Here is a 23,589-nt window from a genome sequence, read left to right as displayed (position 1 = left end):
ATGTTCCACAAGCACATATGGATGTTATGCTTGGGTCTTTTTATAACTTTGCACACTTGGGGCTTGTCCACACGTATTGGAATTTCTGCGTATTTTCCGTCTGGAATTGTGGACGGAAAATACACAGCAGAATACAGTAGCAGCAAAGTCGGTGAGATTGAACAAATCTCATCCACGCGCTGCATAAAAATTCTGTGGTGCATTTTTTTCTGACCGCAGCGGAAAGTGGACTGAATTGCTGCGTTTTTCAGAGGAGATGTCACCGTCTCCTGGCAGTGTGAAAAATGCACCATTTTCTGCAGTAAAAACGCAGGAAATTGTGTTTTTTTTTCCGCAACGGAATGTCTGCTACTTTCAACAGAATTGCTGCAGAAGTTTTCTGCAGCAATTCCGTTACGTGTGGACAAACCCTAAAGGCATGGACCCACGTGGTGTATTTCTTCCGCCACTGTCCGCATCAATGCTGCACATAATCTGCGTTGCAGATTCTGCGGCGGATCTGCCCAAAATGTGCAGTAAATTGATGCGGACTAGCTGTTGCGTATTGAGGTGAAAGTACTTCCCTTCTCTCTATCAGTGCAGGATAGAGAGAAGGGACAGCACTTTCCCTAGTGAAAGTAAAAGAAATTCATACTTACCAGCCGTTGTCTTGGTGACGCGTCCCTCTTTCGGCATCCAGCCAGACCTCCCTGGATGACGCGGCAGTCCATGTGACCGCTGCAGCCTGTGATTGGCTGCAGCCGTCACTTGGACTGAATCGTCATCCCGGGAGGTCGGACTGGAGAAAGAAGCAGGGAGTTCTCGTAAGTATGAAATTCTTTTTTTTTTACAGGTTGATGTATATTGTGATCGGAAGTCACTGTCCAGGGTGCTGTAACAGTTACTGCCGATCGCTTAACTCTTTCAGCACCCTGGACAGTGACGTCGCTTAGCAACGCTCTCGTACTTACGGGAGCCCCATTGACTTTCTCAGTCTGGCTGTAGACCTAGAAATACATAGGTCCAGCCAGAATGAAGAAATGTCATGTTAAAAAACCAATACGCTCCGCAGCACACATAACATCTACATTACATCTGCGGACTTCATTGCGGAACTTAGAATCTCCATTGAAGTCAATGGAGAACTTCCGCAATGAGTCCGCAACCAATCCACCACACGTCCGCAACATCCATTGTATGCTGCGGACACCAAATTCCGCACCGCAGCCTATGCTCCGCAGCGGAAGTTTCCGCATCGTCTAAACGAACACTACTAAAAAGCAGTGGAAGGCAATGGAGAAATGGGTCTGCTGCGGATTAACGCTGCGGAGTGTCCGCAGCGGAATTCCAGAGCAATTCCGCCACGTGGGGCTTTGCCCTAAGGCCCTGTTCACAAATTCTGCCTGGAAAAATGAGCTCCGGTTTTTTTTAAGTGGTTTTGCACCACACGCGTTTTTTTTAGCCATCTCTTCAACAAAAAGATGGAATAACCGCGAGCACTTTTTTTTCCAAAAAACGCGTAAAAAAACACTTTTAATTCCGTCTCCCATTGATTTCAATGGGGTTTTTGAGGCAGAAAACTCCTCAAGATAGGGCATGTCGCTTCTTTTTCCTGCGAGCATTTCTTTTGCTCACGGTAAAAAAACGCCTCCACTCCACCTCCACCAGTCAATTTCAGACGTTTTTTACCGTGGTTTTTGCCGCGGTAAGAACCACGGCAAAACACTCTGTGCGAACAGATACTTAAATGTATTCCTTTAAATGTCTCAGCGCCATACATTGTTTCTAATCCTATGTGTCAGGAATATGGTACAAACTCTATGCCAGGTCTTACCTAGCATATGTGTGCTCTACTTTTTTATGACAAATTTCTGTATTCAGACATAAATGTTGTAACAAGTTGTGAGGGTATATTCACACGCAGTGAGCAAAAACGTCTCAAAATACAAAGCTGTTTTCAAGAGAAAACAGCTCCTGATTTTCAGACGTTTTTTGTGCCACTCGCGATTTTCGCGGCGTTTTTTACGGCAATTTTTGGAGCTTTTTTCAATAGAGTCTATGGAAAACGGCTCCAAAAACATCCCAAGAAGTGTCCTGCACTTCTTTTTCGTGGCCGTTATATTACGCGTAAAAAAACGCTGCGAAAAACGCTCCGTCGGAACAGAATGCCGTTTTCCCATTGAAATCAATGGGCAAATGTTTGGAGGCGTTCTACTTCCGATTTTCCGGCCATTTTTTGGTCGTTTACGGCCCGAAAAACGGCCGAAAATAGGCCGTGTGAACATACCCTTAGGGCATGACCACACGTGGCGGATTTCGTCCGCAACTGTCCGCATCAATGCCGCACAGAATCTGCGTTGCAGATTCTGCTGCGGATCTGCACAAAATGTGCAGTAAATTGATGCGGACTAGCTGCTGCGGACTGCGGGAAAAGTACTTCCCTTCTCCCTATCAGTGCAGGATAGAGAGAAGGGACAGCCCTTTCCCTTGTGAAAGTCAAAGAAATTCATACTTACCGCCCGTTGTCTTGGTGACGCGTCCCTCTTTCGGCATCCAGCCCGACCTCCCTGGATGACGCGCCAGTCCATGTGACCGCTGCAGCCTGTGCTTGGCCTTTGTTTGGCTGCAGCCGTCACTTACACTGAAACGTCATCCTGGGAGGCCGGACTGGAGACAGAAGCAGGGAGTTCTCGGTAAGTATGAACTTCTATTTTTTGACAGGTTGCTGTATATTGGGATCGGTAGTCACTGTCCCGGGTGCAGAAACAGTTACTGCCGATCGCTTAACTCTTTCAGCACCCTGGACAGTGACTATTTACAGACGTCTCCTAGCAACGCTCCCGTCATTACGGGAGCCCCATTGACTTCCTCAGTCTGGCTGTAGACCTAGAAATACATAGGTCCAGCCAGAATGAAGAAATGTCAAGTTAAAAAAGCAAGACGCATCCGCAGCACACATAACATGTGCATGACAGCTGCGGACTTCATTGCGGAAATTAGAATCTCCATTGAAGTCAATGGAGAAATTCCGCCATGAGTCCGCCACTGCTCCGCAACAGACAGAGCATGCTGCGGACACCAAATTCCGCTCCGCAGCCTATGCTCCGCAGCGGAATTGTACGCCTCGTCTAAACGAACACTGCTAAATTAAAGTGTAAGTCAATGGACAAACGGCTCCGCTGCGGATTAACGCTGCGGAGTGTCCGCAGCGGAATTTAAGTGAAATTCCGCCACGTGTGAACCCAGCCTTTGTAATGGCAGGAAGGAGGTGAAGGGAAAGTGATCCCTAATCTACCCACCGCCCTGTCCCTGCCTACTTGCAACGACCCGCCCTAGGCGACGAGGTACAACTGGGCGGCGGTCCCTACGCTGTCTAAGTGCATGGGAAAACAAACAGGGAACACGCAAGGGAAGGGGCAGTAGCCACGGAACGCCACGAGGAAACGGAGCGGCGAACGAACAGTCAGGACCAGGACGAAGTGAGTACACCCGAGCGGGCACGGAGACAGAAGCAAGCCAGGGGCAAAGCAAAGCAGGTCAAGCAGAACTGCAGCAAGGCAGAAGCACGGCAGAAGCAGGCTGGAGCAAGCAGCAGTGGGGCCAGGAATCCAAAAGAATTACAAGCACTGAGGGAGAGAACAGGGCAGGTAATAAAGGACAGGGGGCGGAGCTAACTCCGACAGACCAGGCCGCGATAGGCTCTCCCACTCCTGAGCCTGCCACCCTGGTTGGTGGGAGATGGTGTCAGTCGAACAGGTCTGACCTCAGGTGTGGATTGATTAATCCCAGGAGTATACCTAGATGAAGTACCTGGCAGATCCCTAACAGTACTCCCCCTTTTATGAGGGGCCACCGGACCCTTACTAAGGGGACCCGGTTTAGTGGGGAAGAGAAGGTGGAACCTCCTGATCAATACCCCAGCGTGAACATCACGGGCAGGTACCCAAGTCCTCTCCTCCGGCCCGTATCCTCTCCAATGGACCAGGTACTGGAGGGAGCCCTGGACCATCCTACTGTCCATAATCTTGGCCACCTCGAATTCCACCCCCTCAGGGGTGAGAACGGGAACAGGAGGTATCCTCGAGGGGGACCAGGACGGGGAGCAGCGTTTAAGGAGGGAGGCATGGAAGACGTCATGTATGCGAAAGGATGGGGGGAGCTCCAGACGGAAGGAAACAGGGTTGAGGACTTCAATGATCTTATAAGGTCCAATAAATCGGGGAGCAAACTTCCTGGACGGGACCTTAAGGCGCAAGTTCCTGGACGACAACCAGACCAAATCCCCGACGACAAACCGGGGGTTAGCAGAATGTCTACTATCCGCCTGAATCTTTTGTGCGCTCTGGGACGCCTCTAGGTTCTTCTGAACCTGGGCCCAGACAGTGCACAGTTCCCGATGAACATCCTCTACCTCAGGATTATTGGAACAACCAGGGGAGACGGAGGAGAACCTTGGGTTAAACCCGAAATTACAGAAAAACGGGGAGACCCCTGACGAGTTACTGACCCGGTTATTCAGGGAAAATTCAGCAAGGGGAAGGAATGAGACCCAATCGAATTGACAGTCAGAGATGAAAGACCTTAAATATTGTTCCAGGGATTGGTTGGTCCTTTCCGTTTGGCCATTAGTTTCGGGATGGAAGGCGGAGGAGAAGGACAGATCAATCTCCAACTTTTTACAAAAAGCTCTCCAAAATAAGGAAACAAATTGTACCCCTCTGTCAGAAACGATATTGACTGGGGCCCCATGGAGACGCAGGATGTGTTTCACAAACAAAGAAGCTAACGTCTTGGCGTTAGGTAGCTTCTTAAGGGGCACAAAGTGGCACATCTTGCTGAAGCGGTCGACTACCACCCACACCACCGACTTGCCCTGAGAGGAGGCAAATCGGTGATAAAATCCATGGAGATATGGGTCCAAGGTCTCTGGGGAATGGGCAAGGAACGTAGTAGGCCCGCAGGTCGGGACCTAGGGGTTTTGGACCTAGCGCAAACCTCACAAGCGGCGACGTAAGCCCTAACGTCTTTAGGCAACCCAGGCCACCAATAGTTTCTGGTAATGAGGTGTTTGGTGCCCAAGATGCCAGGATGACCAGATAGAGCGGAGTCATGGTTTTCCCTGAGTACCCTCAGCCGGTATTGCAGGGGAACAAACAGTTTGTCCCCAGGGACGTTCCCGGGAGCTGCACCCTGATCAGCCGCGATATCAGAAGCTAAATCAGAATCCGTGGCAGAGACGATTATACCAGGGGGTAAAATACAAGCAGGATCCTTCTCGGAAGGAGGATTGGCCATGAAACTACGTGACAGAGCATCAGCCTTAATATTCTTGGACCCAGCCCTATAGGTAACCAAGAAATTAAATCTGGTAAAGAATAGTGCCCACCGAGCTTGTCTAGGATTAAGCCTCCGGGCCGATTCTAGGAAAACCAGATTCTTGTGATCCGTAAGGACCGTTACCTGGTGTCTGGCCCCCTCCAGGAAGTGCCGCCACTCCTCAAAAGCCCATTTAATGGCTAGAAGTTCGCGGTTGCCAATATCATAGTTACTCTCCGTGGGCGAAAACTTCCTAGAGAAGTAAGCACAGGGGCGGAGATGGGTGAGGGAGCTGGTACCCTGGGACAAGACGGCCCCCACTCCCACCTCGGAAGCGTCAACCTCCACAATAAATGGCTCCTCTTGGTTGGGCTGAATCAGCACGGGGGCCGAGATAAAGCACTTCTTGAGAGTCTCAAAGGCCTGGACGGCCTCAGGGGGCCAATGGAGGACATCAGCACCCTTGCGGGTAAGGTCCGTAAGAGGCTTAGCGACGACCGAGAAGTTGGCAATAAATCTCCTGTAATAGTTGGCGAACCCTAAAAAACACTGTAACGCCTTAAGGGAGGCAGGTTGGACCCATTCCGCCACAGCCTGAACCTTGGCAGGGTCCATGCGGAATTCATGAGGAGTGAGGATTTGCCCTAAAAATGGTATCTCCTGTACCCCAAAGACACATTTTTCAGTCTTAGCAAACAGATTATTCTCCCGAAGGACCTGGAGCACCTTCCTGACATGCTCCACGTGGGAGGACCAGTCCTTGGAAAACACCAGTATGTCATCAAGGTACACAACAAGAAAATTACCCAGGTACTCTCTCAGGATTTCATTAATAAAATTCTGGAAGACAGCAGGGGCATTACACAACCCAAAGGGCATGACCAGGTATTCGAAATGACCCTCGGGTGTGTTGAACGCAGTTTTCCACTCATCCCCCTCTTTGATGCGGATAAGGTTATATGCCCCCCGTAGATCGAACTTAGAAAACCATTGGGCTCCCTGAACCTGATTAAAAAGATCCGGAATCAAAGGAAGTGGGTACTGGTTCCTTACGGTGACCTTATTCAGGTTACGATAATCAATGCACGGCCTAAGACCACCATCCTTCTTCCCCACGAAGAAGAAGCCAGCACCTACAGGAGAAGTCGAGGGGCGAATGAAACCCTTGGCCAGGCATTCTTGGATATACACCCTCATAGCTTCACGTTCAGGACATGAAAGATTAAATATCCTACCCTTAGGAAGCTTGGCACCAGGCACCAAATCGATAGCGCAATCGTAATCTCTATGGGGGGGCAACACCTCGGAGGCCTCCTTAGAAAACACATCGGCGAAGTCCTGAACAAACTCAGGAAGCGTGTTTACCTCCTCCCGGGGAGAAATAGAGTTAACAGAAAGACATGACATAAGACATTCATTACCCCATTTGGTGAGATCCCCAGTATTCCAATCAAACGTGGGATTATGCAACTGCAACCAGGGAAGACCTAATACCAGATCAGACGATAATCCCTGCATCACCAGTACAGAGCACTGCTCCAAATGCATGGAGCCAACCAGGAGTTCAAAAACAGGAGTATGCTGAGTAAAATAATCATTAGCAAGGGGAGTTGAGTCGATTCCTACTACAGGGATAGGATAAGGTAAATCAATACAAGGCATCTTTAGAGACATAGCAAATTCCACAGACATGATATTAGCAGATGAGCCAGAATCCACGAAAGCACTGCCCGTGGCAGACCGGCCAGCAAACGAGACCTGAAAGGGAAGCAAAATTTTATTGCGTTTCACATTAACGGGAAATACCTGTGCGCCCAAGTGACCTCCCCGATGATCACTTAGGCGCGGAAGTTTTCCGGCTTCTTATTCTTGCGCCTGGGACAGGTGTTCAGTAGATGCTTGTCGTCCCCACAGTAGAAGCAGAGACCATTCATTCTGCGAAACTCCCTACGTTGTCGAGGGGACATGGAGGCCCCGAGTTGCATAGGTACCTCCGAGTCCTCCGTAGAGGGGCGAGGAGACGGGACCTCGGGGGGGATCGCAGAAAAGTCAGAGGGGAGCACACTGAAGCGTTCTAGCTAACGTTCCCTGAGACGTCGGTCAAGTCGTACTGCTAGGGCCATAACCTGGTCAAGGGAGTCAGACGAGGGGTAGCTAACCAGCAGATCCTTCAGGGCGTCAGATAATCCTAACCTAAACTGGCACCTTAGGGCCGGATCGTTCCACTGAGAAGCTACGCACCACTTCCTAAAATCAGAACAGTATTCCTCAACCGGTCTCCTACCCTGACGTAAGGTCACCAGCTGACTCTCGGCTAAAGCAGTCCTGTCAGTCTCGTCGTAAATGAGTCCGAGGGCAGAGAAAAAACGATCAACAGAGGAAAGTTCAGGGGCGTCAGGAGCCAAGGAGAAGGCCCACTCTTGGGGCCCTTCCTGGAGTCGGGATATGATGATACCCACCCGCTGGTTCTCGGAACCTGAGGAGTGGGGCTTTAGGCGGAAATACAGTCTGCAACTCTCCCGGAAGGAGAGAAACGTCTTACGGTCCCCTGAGAACCGGTCAGGTAACTTGAGGTCGGGTTCTAGAGGTGAGGTGAGGGGTACTACTAAAGCAGCGTCACCCTGATTGACCCTTTGGGCCAGGGCCTGGACCTGTAGGGAGAGGCCCTGCATCTGCTGGGTCAGGGTCTTAAGGGGGTCCATGATAGCGTCAGCGTAGGAGAAATGGTAGACTAGGTAAGGGCTTGTAATTATGTAATGGCAGGAAGGAGGTGAAGGGAAAGTGAGCCCTAATCTACCCACCGCCCTGTCCCTGCCTACTTGCAACGACCCGCCCTAGGCGACGAGGTACAACTGGGCGGCGGTCCCTACGCTGTCTAAGTGCACGGGAAAACAAACAGGGAACACGCAAGGGAAGGGGCAGTAGCCACGGAACGCCACGAGGAAACGGAGCGGCGAACGAACAGTCAGGACCAGGACGAAGTGAGTACACCCGAGCGGGCACGGAGACAGAAGCAAGCCAGGGGCAAAGCAAAGCAGGTCAAGCAGAACTGCAGCAAGGCAGAAGCACGGCAGAAGCAGGCTGGAGCAAGCAGCAGTGGGGCCAGGAATCCAAAAGAATTACAAGCACTGAGGGAGAGAACAGGGCAGGTAATAAAGGACAGGGGGCGGAGCTAACTCCGACAGACCAGGCCGCGATAGGCTCTCCCACTCCTGAGCCTGCCACCCTGGTTGGTGGGAGATGGTGTCAGTCGAACAGGTCTGACCTCAGGTGTGGATTGATTAATCCCAGGAGTATACCTAGATGAAGTACCTGGCAGATCCCTAACAGCCTTACTGTAAAAACTTGTCATTCTAACTCACAGAAAATAGCATCAAATTTATTTGAAAAGGGCCATACTTACTGATACAAGGGCAGGTTACACACCAGTCCCAGAAATATAAGACCGGTTGTGGACTGCCTTATATGTCATTGTATTTTGAAATGTATTCCGGGGCAATGTGTAGGCAGTAAAGGGGGTGGCAGATAGTAAAGGCAGTAGATGAACGAAGGGAGATGTGGATTAACCCTTTCCGTCGCTAATCTGTAGATTTATGTAGAGGAAGTGTATTTAAACATGGCGCCTGCCCAGAAGCTGAGCGGGCGCCATAGCCATCGGGTCTCTGCTGTGTTACATGGTAGGGACCCAGCGGTAATGCTTGTGATCAGACCACCGGCATCTGAGGGGTTTTTACTTTCCCTTTGACGCCTGTCACCGGCTCTCGAGCGGCATGATTGTGGAATCCGGTGTATTCATATAGCGGCCGGGAGCCTTGTTCAGGCCCCCTTGGGGGCTAGAAAATAGTAAGAAAAATATTTAAAAAAAATAAAAATGATAAAAAATCAAATCACCCCCCTTTCCCTAGATCACATATAAAAATAAATAAACATAAACACATTAGGTATTCCCACGTCCGAAAATGCCCAAACGATAAAAATATTTATCCAATACAGTGAACATCATAGCTAGAAAAAAGATCAAAATTGCCGAATCGCATTTTTTTTGCCACTTCAACTGCCCAAAATTTTTTAATAAAAAGCGAGCGAAATGCCCGACATACCCCAAAATGGTATCAACAAAAACTACATATTTTCCCGTACAAAAAGAAATACACAGAAATATAAAAAAATTACGGGGGTCACAATATGGCGATGGCAAAAAAAATTTAGTTTCTTTCAAAATTTTACATTGTTTAAAAGGTACTAAAACATAACAAAAACTATATAAATTTGGTATCACCGTCATTGTACTGACCCGCAGAATAAAGGTAACGTGTCATTTTCACCGTAGATTGAATACCGTAAAAATGAAACCCATAAGAAAATGTCGGAACTGCTATTTTTTCCCCTTTCTGAAGTTTTTTTCAGCTTCCCAGTACATCACACATTATTATTAAATAGTGCCATTAGAAAGTATAATTTGTCCCGTAAAACTTAAGCCCTCAAATGGCTGTGTCAATGAAAAAATAAAAATGTTATGACTTTTTGAAGGCGAGGAGGGAAAAAAAAAGCACAAAAATTAAAATTAGTCTGGTCTTGAAAGGGTTAAACTGGCAGCAGAGTTGAGGGTGGATTGGAGGGGTACAAGAGTGTTACAGGGGAGATCACAAAGAAGGATGTTGCAGTAGTCTAGGTGGGATATGATCAGGGCATGCACTAGCATTTTTGTTGGCTAAGGGCAGGTTCAGACGTGGCGGAATTGCTGTGGAATTCTTCTGCGGACAGTTCGCAGTGGAATTCTCCAGCGGCCGTTTTTTACATTTGTCTCTATACATTTTTAGGAAAGTTAGTTCAGACGTTGCGGAAAACTCCGCCGCGGACCATAGGCTCGGAATTTTCCCTCGGCAGCATGCATTGACTGCTGCGGAGAAGAATTGGAATTTCACTTCGGATTTCAGCCTTTGCACTGCAAAAACTGAAATCTGTGGCAAGTCCGCTGTGATATCTGCAACGTCTGAATTACCTGTCAAATATGCAAATGTTGCTGCAGATTGGTTGCGTAATTGCGCCAAATCTGCACCAACATTTGCAGCGGAAAAATTCCGCCACGTCTGAACATGCCCTTAAGGTTGAAAAACAAGCAGATTCAAGAGATTTTTTAAGGTGGAGGAAGCAAGATCTGGTAAGGACTTGGAGGTATGGTTTGAAGGACTGGGTGAAATCAAAAGTTAACCTGAGGCAGTGGACTTGTGAGACTGGGGAACTGGTAGAGGGATTGAGTGAGTTGAGGGAAAGCCGATGAATTTTGGAAATTCTTATGGACAGGTTTCAGGGACCAAGATATAGAGGTTTCGTCACATTTTCATGCATTCAGGCTCTGAGTTTTGTATTTTGCACACATTCAGTAAATTTACCTTTTTATAATGTTCCCCACTATGTCAAGTTTCAGCCAAAAAACTGTAGTGCTGAGTGGATAATTTGTTATGAATGGAACAATGCTACCGTGGGGGTGACTTGGCACCCTGCTCCCGCATCCCTGCTCTTTAGTTCTAGAACATCTGCCATACCTGCAGGGAGAAAACAACAGCCATGCCACCACATCTCAGAAGCATTCTTCTCATGGAGCGGGTGGAGTGAGGGTATGTTCACACGCTGAGCCAAAAACGTCTGAAAATACGGAGCTGTTTTCAAGGGAAAACAGCACCTGATTTTCAGACATTTTTTGAGCAAGGCTGGGTTCACACGACCTATTTTCAGGCATAAACGAGGCGTATTATGCCACGTTTTACGTCTGAAAATAGGGCTGCAATACGTCGGCAAACATCTGCCCATTCATTTGAATGGGTTTGCCGACGACCAGTAATTTACGCGTCGTCGTTTGACAGCTGTCAAACGACGACGCGTAAATGGACTGCCTCGGCAAAGAAGTGCAGGGCACTTCTTTGCCACGTAATTTGAGCTGTTCTTCATTGAACTCAATGAAGCACAGCTCAAGATTTACGAGCGTCTCAGAGCGTCTCAGACGCCTCGTAAATTACGAGGAGCATTTACGTGTGAAACGAGGCAGCTGTAAACAGTCTGTCTTTTCACACGTAAATGCCTCTCATCGTGTGAACATACCCTAGCTCACGTTTTTCGCGGCGTTTTTTCGGCCGTTTTTGGAGCTGTTTTCAATAGTCTATGAGAAAACAGCTCAAAAAACGTCCCAAGAAGTGTCCTGCACTTCTTTTGACGAGGCTGTAATTTTACGCGTCGTCTTTTGACAGCTGTCAAACGACGACGCGTAAATTACAGGTTGTCTGCACAGTACGTCGGCAAACCCATTCAAATGAATGGGCAGATGTTTGCCGAGGTATTGGAGCCGTATTTTCAGGCGTAAAACAAGGCATAATACGCCTCGTTTACGTCTGAAATAGGTCGTGTGAACCCAGCCTGACACTTGCAAATATCAAGGCAAAGCAAAGGTTTTCATTTATAACCAGAGTTTAAACATGGTAACATAGAAATGTACATCCGTTGAGGAATAGGCAGGATGATCTCAAGGCTGATGTAAAAACGCATTGAATGTCAAGGTTTAAATTGTTTTAGTGTGCCTTCATCTATGTCCAAAATAATATTGTGCAGGATTTACCAATTGAGGTTGTACTTTATTACTTGTTTTCTGTTTCCTTCACAATCAGATCGTTTACTTCAGACTACCACTACCCCTATTGTACATAGGAGGGGGCAGCAGTCTGAGACCTTTCCCCTAAATTCTGCTGCCTCCTCAAAAGTCTATTGCGGGGAAATAAGGGCACGTTTACACGTGGCCGAATTTTTCAGCTGCAAATGTTGGTGCAGATTTGGGGCAATTACGCAACGAATCTGCACCAACGCTTGCATATTTGACAGGTAATTCAGACGTTGCCGAAAACACAGCGGACTTGCCACAGATTTCAGCTTTTGCATTGCAGAGGCTGAAATCCGCAGTGAAATTCCGCTTCTTCTCCGCAACAGACAGTGCATGCTGCGGAGGGAAAAGTCCGCACCACAGCCTATGGTCCGCAGCGGGGTTTTCCGCAACATGCATACATGTGTTTTTTATTGGCTGGCACTCATTATTGTTGAATCTACTCGTGTAATGGTCGTAATTCGAGTTTTGAGTAGTCGGGCAATGCTGGATTCCCACATAGCATATTTTTCCGCCACAAAGTTAGATGCCGTTAATCCCCCGAAAAACTGCAGATGCGTTGCATGCGGGTTTGGATTTGGATGCAGACTTAACATGGAATTGATGTGGATTTCAAGGGGGCGAAATCCATAGCAAGTCCGCGGCAGTTATAATACACCACATGGGAATCCAGCCGTAGGCCTCCTTCACACGGGGTATTTTTCTTGTAATTTACAACTTTTTCACACATTTTAAAGTGCTTTTAAAAGCTTGGATAGAAACTTGTATAAAGTGTTTTACATGGTGTTTTTTTTACAATTGTTTTTAGTGGTTTTTTTAATTTTGAAAGATAGCACGCAATTTTTCTGCCATTTAGAGAAAGAATGCCAGAATAAAATGCCAAAATGTAAAATAAAATGCTACAAAATCGCCACAAACCACAAGACTTTGTTTGTAGCCATTTCAATAATTGACTACAGACTTTAAAGTTACAACTGGCCGCAGCGTTTTTTAACTAAAAAAATGGCAATTTAAATGCCGCAAGAAACGCAGCAAAATGCTGCATGTTAACCCAGCCTGAACTGGATGATTTTTAGTTGCACCAACTGGGCATATGAGAATCATCGGTAGGTGCCATTATTAAAAGTTTCTTCATTTTATAAGTGTTTTGTTTATTACCCTCTGTACTATGTCCCACTTGCCAGGCTGTGAAATAGTTAATTTAGCCATGTGCTATTAATATTATATTAGGTGCTTCTCTTGTCATTTGTGGCACTGGACCTGCCCCCTGGCAGTGCACCTGTGATGCTTGGCATGGATGTGGGCATGTGTGAGGTATTTTCCACAGCGGCACTTCCCAGTATTTCCTGGGGTGAGGCTGACAGGCTGGATATGGAAACAAATCTGGGATGTCCTTTTGTATCTCTGTCAGTTATTGTTTTTTTTTTTCAAAAATGCATATTTTATTTTAAAAACGCTATCGGATTTTTTTAAGCAGTCTAAAACGGCAGACATTTTCTGAGTGAAGGAGGCCTAACTAAAAAAAAAAAACGCCACACAAAAAGTGTGTGTGAAGGAAGCCTCATAGTTGTGTAAAACGCTGTGGAATATGTTACAAGTCTTTGTAGTTCTTCACATTGATGTAATATGATTAGTGGGGAGTACAAGAATTGTACTTATTGACCACCTCACATTCCTGCTTCTGCCTGTGTTGTAGTCTTCAGGGTTAAATAAATGGGCTACAGTTCGGTTATTACATGAGATTGCTTCCCTCTAGTAAGCCACTTTTTCCTCATTATAGTGCAGATACACGCAGTGATGTGTCTGTGTGTCCGCCGCGTCTCCCCAGAGGGATGACAGTAGCTGAGGAGATGCTTCCAGTAGCATAAGTGAGGGATTGGTTTCATCTTCCAGCATTTTATAGCTGTGGGCGGTACTATCAGTCTCGCAGAAAGAGGGGGGATTCTCGGAAGAGCTGTGTAATGCCCCGGACACCGCCCAGTCCATGCGCAGCCCTGACTGTCAGTGAGACCCCGGAGAAGTCCTGTGACAGCTGGGACCCTGGTCACTGTGTGGAACGGGAGGAGGATAGGGACAGACTGGGCGTTTCGAGTGACAGCTCTCCCCTCCCTCCGCCCCCTCACGTCTCAGATTGTCTGTGGTGGTGGCCGGAGCCCGGGTGTACACTGGTCACAGACAGCCGGTGCGCAAAGTTCAGCCATGGCTTATTATAAGGCGAGCGCCTCGTCGTCCTCGCAGCACCGCAGTGAAGAGCAGGAATATCTTCAGGCCTATGAGGACGTGCTGGAAAGATATAAAGGTATTGGGCACAGAGGGCACCACTCTTGCTGTTGGTACCGTGCATGGAGAAGGGCACTCACCTAAAATAGCAGCAGCCAGCGAGTGTCAGTTACTGCAGATAAGGAGGCAGCAGCACATATTGGGATACTACAGCATGCCAGGCATTTATTATGTATCATTCCCAATGAGTAGGCACTGCCCTATATAACAAGTGCACAGGCTGGCAGGTACAGAAGAATGACCGTCTTATATAATAGCAGCTTTGTGTTTGGTGCTTGTCCTGTCCACTGGTAGTGCTGGCAGGAACACACAGATATTGTAGTGTTACTGGCAGTGCTGTTTATTACCCCTGCTGTTGTCTGACTTTATATCAGTATGTGGAATAAGATGTGGCACAGCTGATCACCAGCAAGGTATTTCCAGCAAGGTGCCAGGCCACATCCATTCAGGCCCATGTGTGGGTATAGCAGGGTAATACCATTATAGTCTTAGGAGAGGCAGCGCCTGTGACCAGCCGCTAATTGCCTTTATGCCAAGATACCGTTAATCTGATTGCAGCTCAGTAAGGACCCTGCCCTTTTATTGTTGCCTGTGTGGCTCATGCCGTCACCCCCCGGAGATTACACTCACATTCTCATCTACTTGCTCAGGATGAGCTTTCTCCCTTACCGTATTACAATCGGATTTCATGTGCAAAATGAAGAGTATTAAACATTTATCAGGTTAAGAAGAGATGGACACGTTGTTAGTCGCTGGTCATTGTATCACTGTGTAACACTAATATTTATAACTGTTCTATATGATACTAGGTAAAAACTGTGCCCTCATACCCTGCACCACACCCTATCAGTGCCTTTCTTGACATGGCAGAAGTCACGTGATTGTTTGTTTGAGGCTATGGGTGATGGAGCTGTAGGGGCATCTGTACCAGTGTAAAGATATTATACCAAGCTGATGCCTACTGATGTGTGGATGCGGATTGTGTGTAGATGAGGTTTTTTTTTTATCCCTTTGGTATAACCATTTTTGCCTGATGTTACCATAGAACACCCGTTCATGGTGTAGTATAAGGGTATGTTCACACGGCTAACAAAAATCGGCTGTAAAATGCGGAACCGTTTTCAAGGGAAAGCAGCTTCTGATTTACAGCGGTTTTTTATGCATCAGGCATTTTTTGATGCTTTTTTTACGGCCATTTTTGGAGCTGTTTTTCTATTGAGACAATGAAAAACGGCTCCAAAAACGGCTCAAGAAGTGGCATGCACTTTTTTACTGCGTTTTTTTTACGTGCCGTTTTTACAAACGATCGCTTAAAGAACGCCCCCTGGGAACGGAACGCCGTTTTTCCCATTGAAATCAATGGGCAGATGTTTGGAGGTGTTCAGCCCCCCGTATTCTCAGCCATATTCCGGGCCGAAAAACGTCTGAAAATAAGCCGTGTGAACATACCCTAAGGATAATAAAGAATTGAATCTGTTGTGGCAATAACCTTTATAACACAAAAACATAGGTACTGTACCAAAACAAGTCTCCAGGTATAGAGCAATGTGTTTCCTGAATGGCACATAATCGCGGTGGTAAGACAATGGGCGCCCTTGCTGATAACCATTTTGACACACATCACATATCGTCCTTGGTCACTTTTGACACTTGTAGCAACTAACAAAAAATTGGCCAATTGTTCCATTTCCTTTTTTGCTGCTGAGTGATTTTTTTCTGGGAAGCGTTCTCGGATTGTAGCAAATGTGCCTGACGAATGTTCTAATAAAAGATTCAGCACGTTTATCTAATGGTTCTTCTCATTTATCTGCTGGAATCGCGGTCACGTTCAGTTCTGTAATGGCGAGCAGCCATTCATCTACATACCGTATGTACACACATGTGTCTTATGTGGAACATATGCCCTTACATCACTGCTGTGAGCCAGAAGACAACTTTGCATGGTGTCCCAGCCCTACGCCAGTGTATGGCATCTCACCTATGGACACACTATTGTTTAGTCACTGCCAATTGATCCTTTTACTGAACAGATGACTCCACTGTATGAAATATTACTGGGCTCAATTTTTAAATATAAAGTACAAAACTGGTCTTTTTGCCTTACAAGAAATCTTTTGTTTCCAGTATCGGATGAGCTTTAGCCTCCGCCAAATACTGAAACACTCTGAATCAGAGAGGGCACAACGATGAATGCAGTATACAATAAGTGCATTATTATTCAGAATTATGAGACTGAACTTGAAGACTATGGATATCCAAGAAAGATAGATAAAAAATAATATTCTGATATTTCTCCATTCATATATACAAAATATACATCCAAAATATACAGCCATTTAGCACCCACCCTAAGGCTAGATTGACACGGGCGTTGCGCATGTGTTGCATCCGTGCTTTTCCCTGCAGGATGCGTTATCACGCATCCCCCATAGACTAGTATCTATGGAGGGATGCGTGAAGCGCAAAAAAATAGGACATGTCCTATTTTCTCCCAGACCCTTCACATGGTCCGTTGAAACAGCGGGCGTATGAACGGCCCCATTGAATTACATAGGTCCGTGTGATAGCTGTTGTTTTGGACGTATAACACATTAGTGTGAATAAGGACTAAGTAAGAGGGTATGATGTGTGCCTTCTAACCACCCGTCATACATCTCATTAGTGGACAGAAGTTTTGCCAATACAAGTCATAAAGTCATCCCCACCAACTCACACACTTGATGAATTGCCGAGTGTATGGAAAGCCTTGGTAACTGGACCGCTTGTTGGTCTCTGGACACATATTAATACTGCTGGCTTACAAGGTACTGTCGCCTCCTCGCTTAGAGGAATTTATAGTAATATTGCACCTGGCAGGAATAATGAGATGTCTGGGAAACACATTAAGTATGTTATATAGGGTTTTCGAGACTTTCTGGCTTTCTTTATAGTAGTCCCTATAGTATGACATCACTGGTGGGTTTTTAGAGATGCTGACTTTATATATAGATGATCTCATCTGTTAACAATCTTACTGCTGATGAGATACAACATCCTTTTCAAGTATTGAGCAGTCCCGCACACATATATAACTACCAGCCAGAAGGTATCAGACTAGTGGATGTTCAAGGCTATTGGCTGCTTTTAATGTAAGCACATGATTTTATGATTATTTTTTTTTTTTTACATATATTTCATGTATTCCCAGACTATGTACACCCTTGCAACCAATTTTTGTTGTTGTTGTTGCTCCAATGTATTTGAAATAAAACAACTTTGCAAATAATCTTCATTACACATGTTCTACCGTTTTGTGTCTACAGCTCCTATACAGTCCTATGTGTCTCCATGGTAACAGACTACAAACAATCCCTGTGTAGCCGGTTCCTGCATACACACTTTCTTCCATTTGTTCCCCAACTTCTTGCTAGTATACATTAGGTTATAAAAAGTAGAAGACAGATAAAAGGGGGTATTACTGCAAGATCAGACTATACAGGGCTTGTTTGTAAGGTGTTACTATGGAGACACATAGGTCTGCATAGGAGTTGTATAGACAAAAGGGTAGAATGTTTTTAATGAAGACTTTGCAAAGCAGCCTTATATTAATTCTAGATGCATTAGGGCAATAAATACAAAAATTGGTTGGGAAGGTGGACATAGCCTTTAAGCTGGTCATGCATTCTACTGTTTGTTTCTGGACACTCATCCCAAAATGGCCACACATGAAAAAAAATGGACTACAATACTAACGATTTTGACCATGTTTATTTTTTTCATAGTATTTGGCATTTCAATCTACAATCATTACATTTATCACCGAGAGCCAAGGAAAAATGTGAATGCATGTATGATAAGTTTTCCGAACCAGTAGATCAGACTTGCAGTAGTGGGAAGCGATGCACATAATTATAATCACCAAAGGTCATAGATGGCGGATTTCCTGCTGATATTGCTATACCGATGATATGTGTCTTCAAAATATTTGTTTGGTCAGTGACTGACATTAGAATAGGTGAATATACGTGTTTGTGTGTGTGTGCGCATATTTTGTATGTGCTCTGTTGGTTAGGTAGCACCTGCATGTTTTGGGTCATTGGCCCACATCTATTAAGACTGGCAATTTTTAGGCCAGTCTTTTTAATAAATTAGGTGACTTTTAAACTCTGTGACAAAAACGTGGAAAGAAATACCTGCTATGAGTAGGCATAGATTTGGGATATATTTTGCGCCATTTTCATTTAGTTTACTATAATAAATTTGTTGCATGTCACTGTTTTAGGGCCAATGTGGTCCATTGTCTAGCAATAGACCCAGCAGGAGCGCCTTAGTCCTGTGATGACCAGTATTTTCATTGTCAGTCTGCTGGCGTAGATTTGCGCTATTTTTGAAGCTATTTTCTGGCGTAACAGACAGTAAATTTTTTGGTCCGTGGATGACCCTGCCCCTTCAGTTAAGCTCCACCCACTTATTAGAAAAGTTGTGTGAGTGGCACAAATGGCACAAAAGTCACATTTTCTTGCGCAATTTGCGACTTGCATAGAACGAGTTGCGGTTTTTTGTGCCGTTTTTAACGGCCATTTTTTTTTAGCTGTTTTTCTATAGAGTCTATGAAAAACGGCTCCAAAACCGGCTCAAGAAGTGACATGCTCTTCTTTTTCAAAACGGCCGCGTAAAAAATCAGGCCGTCGGAACAGAACGCCGTTTTCCCCATTGAAATCAATGGGCAGATGTTTGGAGGCGTTCTGCTTCCGATTTGTCGGCCGTTTGGAGGCCGTTTACGGCCCGAAAAACATCAGAAAATAAGCCGTGTGAACATACCATTAGTGTTTTTCTTCTTTTTAATTTGGGTGGTTTAGACATGGATGTTGCCAGAAGATGTGTTTTCTACCTGCCAGGATTATTCTCTAATATATAGAAGCAATGCATACATTGGTGGTTGGTTTCTATCTCAGTGGCGTTGACCGTCTAATTTTCTTATTGTAGACACACTGTGGCTCATCTCATGGTTAGCCATTTATTCTACCTGTATGTTTCACAGTGGTAGGTGATCAGAGTACCAGGAAGAAAATCATACATTTCTCAGTGATGGGTACATAAGGTATGTGGCTACATAAGACCCCTTGGGGGTTTGTCCTTGCCGTATCATGTATTCAAGGAGCATGCTGTGTCTCCTGCTAGTGACTTGGAGAACCCAAACAAGTCATATGCCGTGGGAGCTCAGGACCAATAGTAGTTGTGATTCATCACCCTCTCTCCTTAACACCTAATCCCATTATCCTTCGACAATTGTCTTCTTGAGCATTATGGAGCTGTTTCCACCACTTTCATGTAGAATACATTTCAGCTTGGTCTTCCAGGCTTCAGCTGTTGTGCTGTGTAGACTAGCGGCGTCAGCTGTAGGACTTCTGTCCTGGGCCCACAGTCTTGGAATGACATGACACAGCATCATGTGGAATGCGTGTCCGTTTGTTCAGTGGTGAATAATTCCACATGGATGTAGGCTTGTAAGCTTAGTTGTATGGAATCTCGAGCACTGAGACTATCGTTAACGTTTGTCTACAGCTGTTTTCCCATATTCTTAGTGATGATCACTGAACAGTTGTTTGAGGCAAGTGTTTCCTGACAATTCACAATATTTTGGGTCTACAGTTTTGTGTGTCAAGCACGTGGGCTATAGTTGTCACACTGAATGTAATAGTGGATAGCAAATATTGACCCATGGCCACGTTCACATGTGGCAGAATTTTTCTGCTGCAAATGTTGGTGCAGATTCGGGGAAATTATGCAACGAATCTGCACCAACATTTGCATATTTGACAGGTAATTCAGACATTGCAGAGATCATAGTGGATTTGCCACAGATATCAGTTTTTGCATTGCAAAGGCTGAAATCCGTAGTGAAATTCTGCTGCTTCTCTGCAACAGAATGTGCATGCTGTGGAGGGGAAATTCTGCACCACAGCCTAAATTCCGCAGTTATTTTCCGCAACGTCTGAACTGAAATGTATAGAAACAAATGTAAAAAACGGCTGCTGCAGAATTCCACTGCGGACTGTCCCCAGCAGAAATCAACAGCAATTCCGCCACGTCTGAACGTGGCCTTACTAGTGATAAAAACACAAGATCACAATTTTTCCTCACTCACATTTCCTTTTGCCTTTTCTTTGGTTATGGATTCTTTTTCTTTTGGTCAATGGTAGATTGATGGTAGATTACTTAATTCATTTTAGTGTATAGCAGATGTCACCAAGTATCATGTAAATTGCGAGGCGGAGCCTCCATAGATTAGACTTTTTTTTCCAGCACATCTCACAGATGCTTGATCACATTGAGATCTGGGTGATTTGGAGGCCAAGTCAACACCTTGAGCACTTTGTCATGTTCCTCGAACAATTTCTGAACACATTTTGCAGTGTGGTCTGGCGCATTATCCCATTGAAAGATGCCACTGTCATTAGGGAATACCATTGCCATAAAAGGTTGCACTTGTTTTGTAACAATGTTTAAGTAGGTGGTAATATCCACATGAATGCCAGGACCCTAGATTTTCCAGCAGAACATTGCTGCCACCTGCATGTTCTCTCCCATAGTGCATGCCAGTGCCATCTCTTCTTCACGTATGCAACGCACACGCTCCTGGTCGTCCACATGATGTAAGAGAAAACGTGATTCCTCAGACTAGGCCACCTTCTTCCATTGCTCCATTGTCCAGTCCTGATGCTCACGTGCCCCTTTTGTGTGCTATCGGCAGTGGACAGGAGTCAGCATGGGCAATCTGAATGCTATGTGACTAGGCAGCCCCATATGTAGAAAGATGCAATGCACTGTGTGTGACACCTTTCTTTCATAGTTAGCAGTAACTTTTTCAGTAATTTGTGCTATAGTAGCTCCTCTGGGATCTGACCAGATGGGCTAGCCTTCACTCCCCACGCCTATCAATTAGTCTTTTTTGCCCATGACCCTTTTACCGGTTGTTTGTCCTTTGGTTACTTTTGGTAGGTACTAACCACTGCATACCTTTAATGCTCCTTAAGCCATTCTGGAGATGCTCTAAACCAGGGGTCTCAAGCACGTGGCCCCCGGGCCGCATGCGGCCCCTGAGGTTGTCATCTGTGGCCCGCGGGACACAGAGCCGCTAGTATCGGCTCTGCTCCGGTACTCTGTGGAATCCCTGACATCGCTGTCCATGAATGGACACTCGATGTCAGGGTCTTCCCCATAGCGGAGTCCCAAGCAGAGCGCTAGCATAGGCTCTTCTCCGGGACCCTGTGGAATTCCCTGACATCGCTGTCCATATATGGACAGTTTTGTCAGGGTCTTCCCCAGAGCGGAGTCCCGGGCAGAGCACTAGTATCAGCTCTGCTCCAGGACTCTGTGGAAATCCCTGACATCGCTGTCCATATATGGACAGTTTTGTCAGGATCTTCCCCAGAGCGGAGTCCCGGGCAGAGCGCTAGTATCGGCTCTGCTCCGGGACTCCGTGGAAATCCCTGACATCGCTGTCCATATATGGACAGTTTTGTCAGGGTCTTCCCCAGAGCGGAGTCTCGGGCAGAGCGCTAGCATAGGCTCTGCTCCGGGACTCTGGAATCCCCTGACATCGCTGTCCACATATGGACAGCGATGTCTAGGGCTTCCCCAGAACTGGACAGTGATGTCAGGAGCACGGCTGGAGTCCTAGTAGGAGCGCTAGTAGCTTTCTGCCTGGGACTGCAGCTCTGGGGTTGCCCCTGACATCTCTGTCCATATATGAACAGTGATGTCAGGAGCAGAGCTGGAATCCCAGGCAGGGTGCTAGAATCACCTCTGCTCCGGGACTCCAGCTCTGGGCAAGCCCCTGACATCACTGTCCATATATGGACACTGATGTCAGTTGCTTCCCCAGAGTTCCGGAGCAGAGCCTATACTAGTGCTCAGCTCTGGGACACCGGCTCTGGGGTTGCCCCTGACATGACATTCCAGTCCAGGAGGATCTCCTAACGTCACTGTGTATGAACAGTGACATCAAGGGCTCCTCCAGTAGAGGAATCCCTGGCCAAAGCATCGGCAACGCTCTGGCTGGGGATTCCACTCCTAGAGGGAGCCCCAATGGAGCTATCTACTGGGAGTGTCTGTGGCACTATCTACAAGGGGTATGTGTGGCATTATCTGCAGAGAGCACTGTGGCAGCATCTGCAGAGGGCACTGTGGCAGTATCTATAGAGGACTAAAAAGGGGCTGCCTAATTTTGACATTTGCGTGTCTGCCAAATGCTGCCAACTGAACTGCCGCACTTCATTTAGCGACACTTAAAGAGGCTCTGTCACCACATTATAAGTGCCCTATCTCCTACATAAGGAGATTGGCGCTGTAATGTAGATGACAGTAATGCTTTTTATTTTAAAAAAACGATCTATTTTCACAACGTTAGGAGCGATTTTGGTTTATGCTAGTGAGCTTTCTTAATGCCCAAGTGGGAGTATTTTTACTTTCGACCAAGTGGGCGTTGTACAGAGTAGTGCATGACGCTGACCAATCAGCATCATGCACTCCTCTCCATTCATTTACACTGCACTAGCGATATAGTTATATCACTATGTGCAGCCTCATACACAAACCCTAACATTACTACAGTGTCCTGATAATGAATACACATGACCATCCAGCCTGGACGTCATGTGTACTCAGAATCCTGACACTTCTGACTCTTTTTTTGTGAGATTCCGGCAAGTGAAACCAAATCTCGCAAGATTACGGAGCTAAACGAGATTTGGTTTCACTTGCCGAAATCTCACAAAAAAAGAGTCAGAAGTGTCAGGATTCTGAGTACACATGACGTCCAGGCTGGATGGTCATGTGTATTCATTATCAGGACACTAGTAATGTTAGGGTTTGTGTATGAGGCTGCACATAGCGATATAGCTATATCGCTAGTGCAGTGTAAATGAATGGAGAGGAGTGCATGATGCTGATTGGTTAGCGTCATGCACTCCTCTGTACAACGCCCACTTGGTTGAAAGTAAAAATACGCCCACTTGGGCATTAAGAAAGCTCATTAGCATAAACCAAAATCGCTCCTAACGTTGTGAAAAAAGATCGTTTTTTTAAATAAAAAGCATTACTGTCATCTACATTACAGCGCCAATCCTTATGTAGGAGATAGGGCACTTATAATGTGGTGACAGAGCCTCTTTAAACTGTAAAAGTGGATTGTTGAAATAAGCACGTGGAGAAATCTCGCAAATTTTCGGTTTAAACCTAGCGCTATTATTATAGTAATGTAGTATTGTTATAGTAATGTAGTATTATAGTAATATAGTGTTATAGTAGTTCAAATAACTAATTAATTAACAATAACTTTGTAATGTATCAAATTTGAAAGTAACGCAGCCCGTCAACTTCAC

The 23,589-nt window shown here is 46.0% G+C and overlaps 1 protein-coding gene across 15 annotated transcripts in view; it reads left to right on the top strand.

Annotated features, from left to right (window-relative positions):
• The window catches only part of DST (dystonin), a 546,107-nt gene that overhangs the window by 62,651 nt on the left and 459,867 nt on the right, over positions 1-23,589 (top strand). The window contains exon 1 of one of the 15 annotated variants that reach the window (XM_075861974.1): positions 13,978-14,243. The exons of the other annotated variants lie outside the window; for them this stretch is intronic. Within the exon in view, the coding sequence (XP_075718089.1) occupies positions 14,144-14,243 (100 nt within the window). The 5' untranslated portion in view covers positions 13,978-14,143. Of the gene's footprint in view, positions 1-13,977; positions 14,244-23,589 lie in introns of those variants that run through there. 15 annotated transcript variants of the gene reach the window in all.

The sequence above is a fragment of the Rhinoderma darwinii genome, chromosome 4, assembly GCF_050947455.1.
Source record: "Rhinoderma darwinii isolate aRhiDar2 chromosome 4, aRhiDar2.hap1, whole genome shotgun sequence".
Classification (NCBI taxonomy): Eukaryota; Metazoa; Chordata; class Amphibia; order Anura; family Rhinodermatidae; genus Rhinoderma; species Rhinoderma darwinii.
The sequence above is the reverse complement of the archived record's forward strand: the minus strand, read 5'-3'. Positions and strand labels throughout refer to the sequence as shown.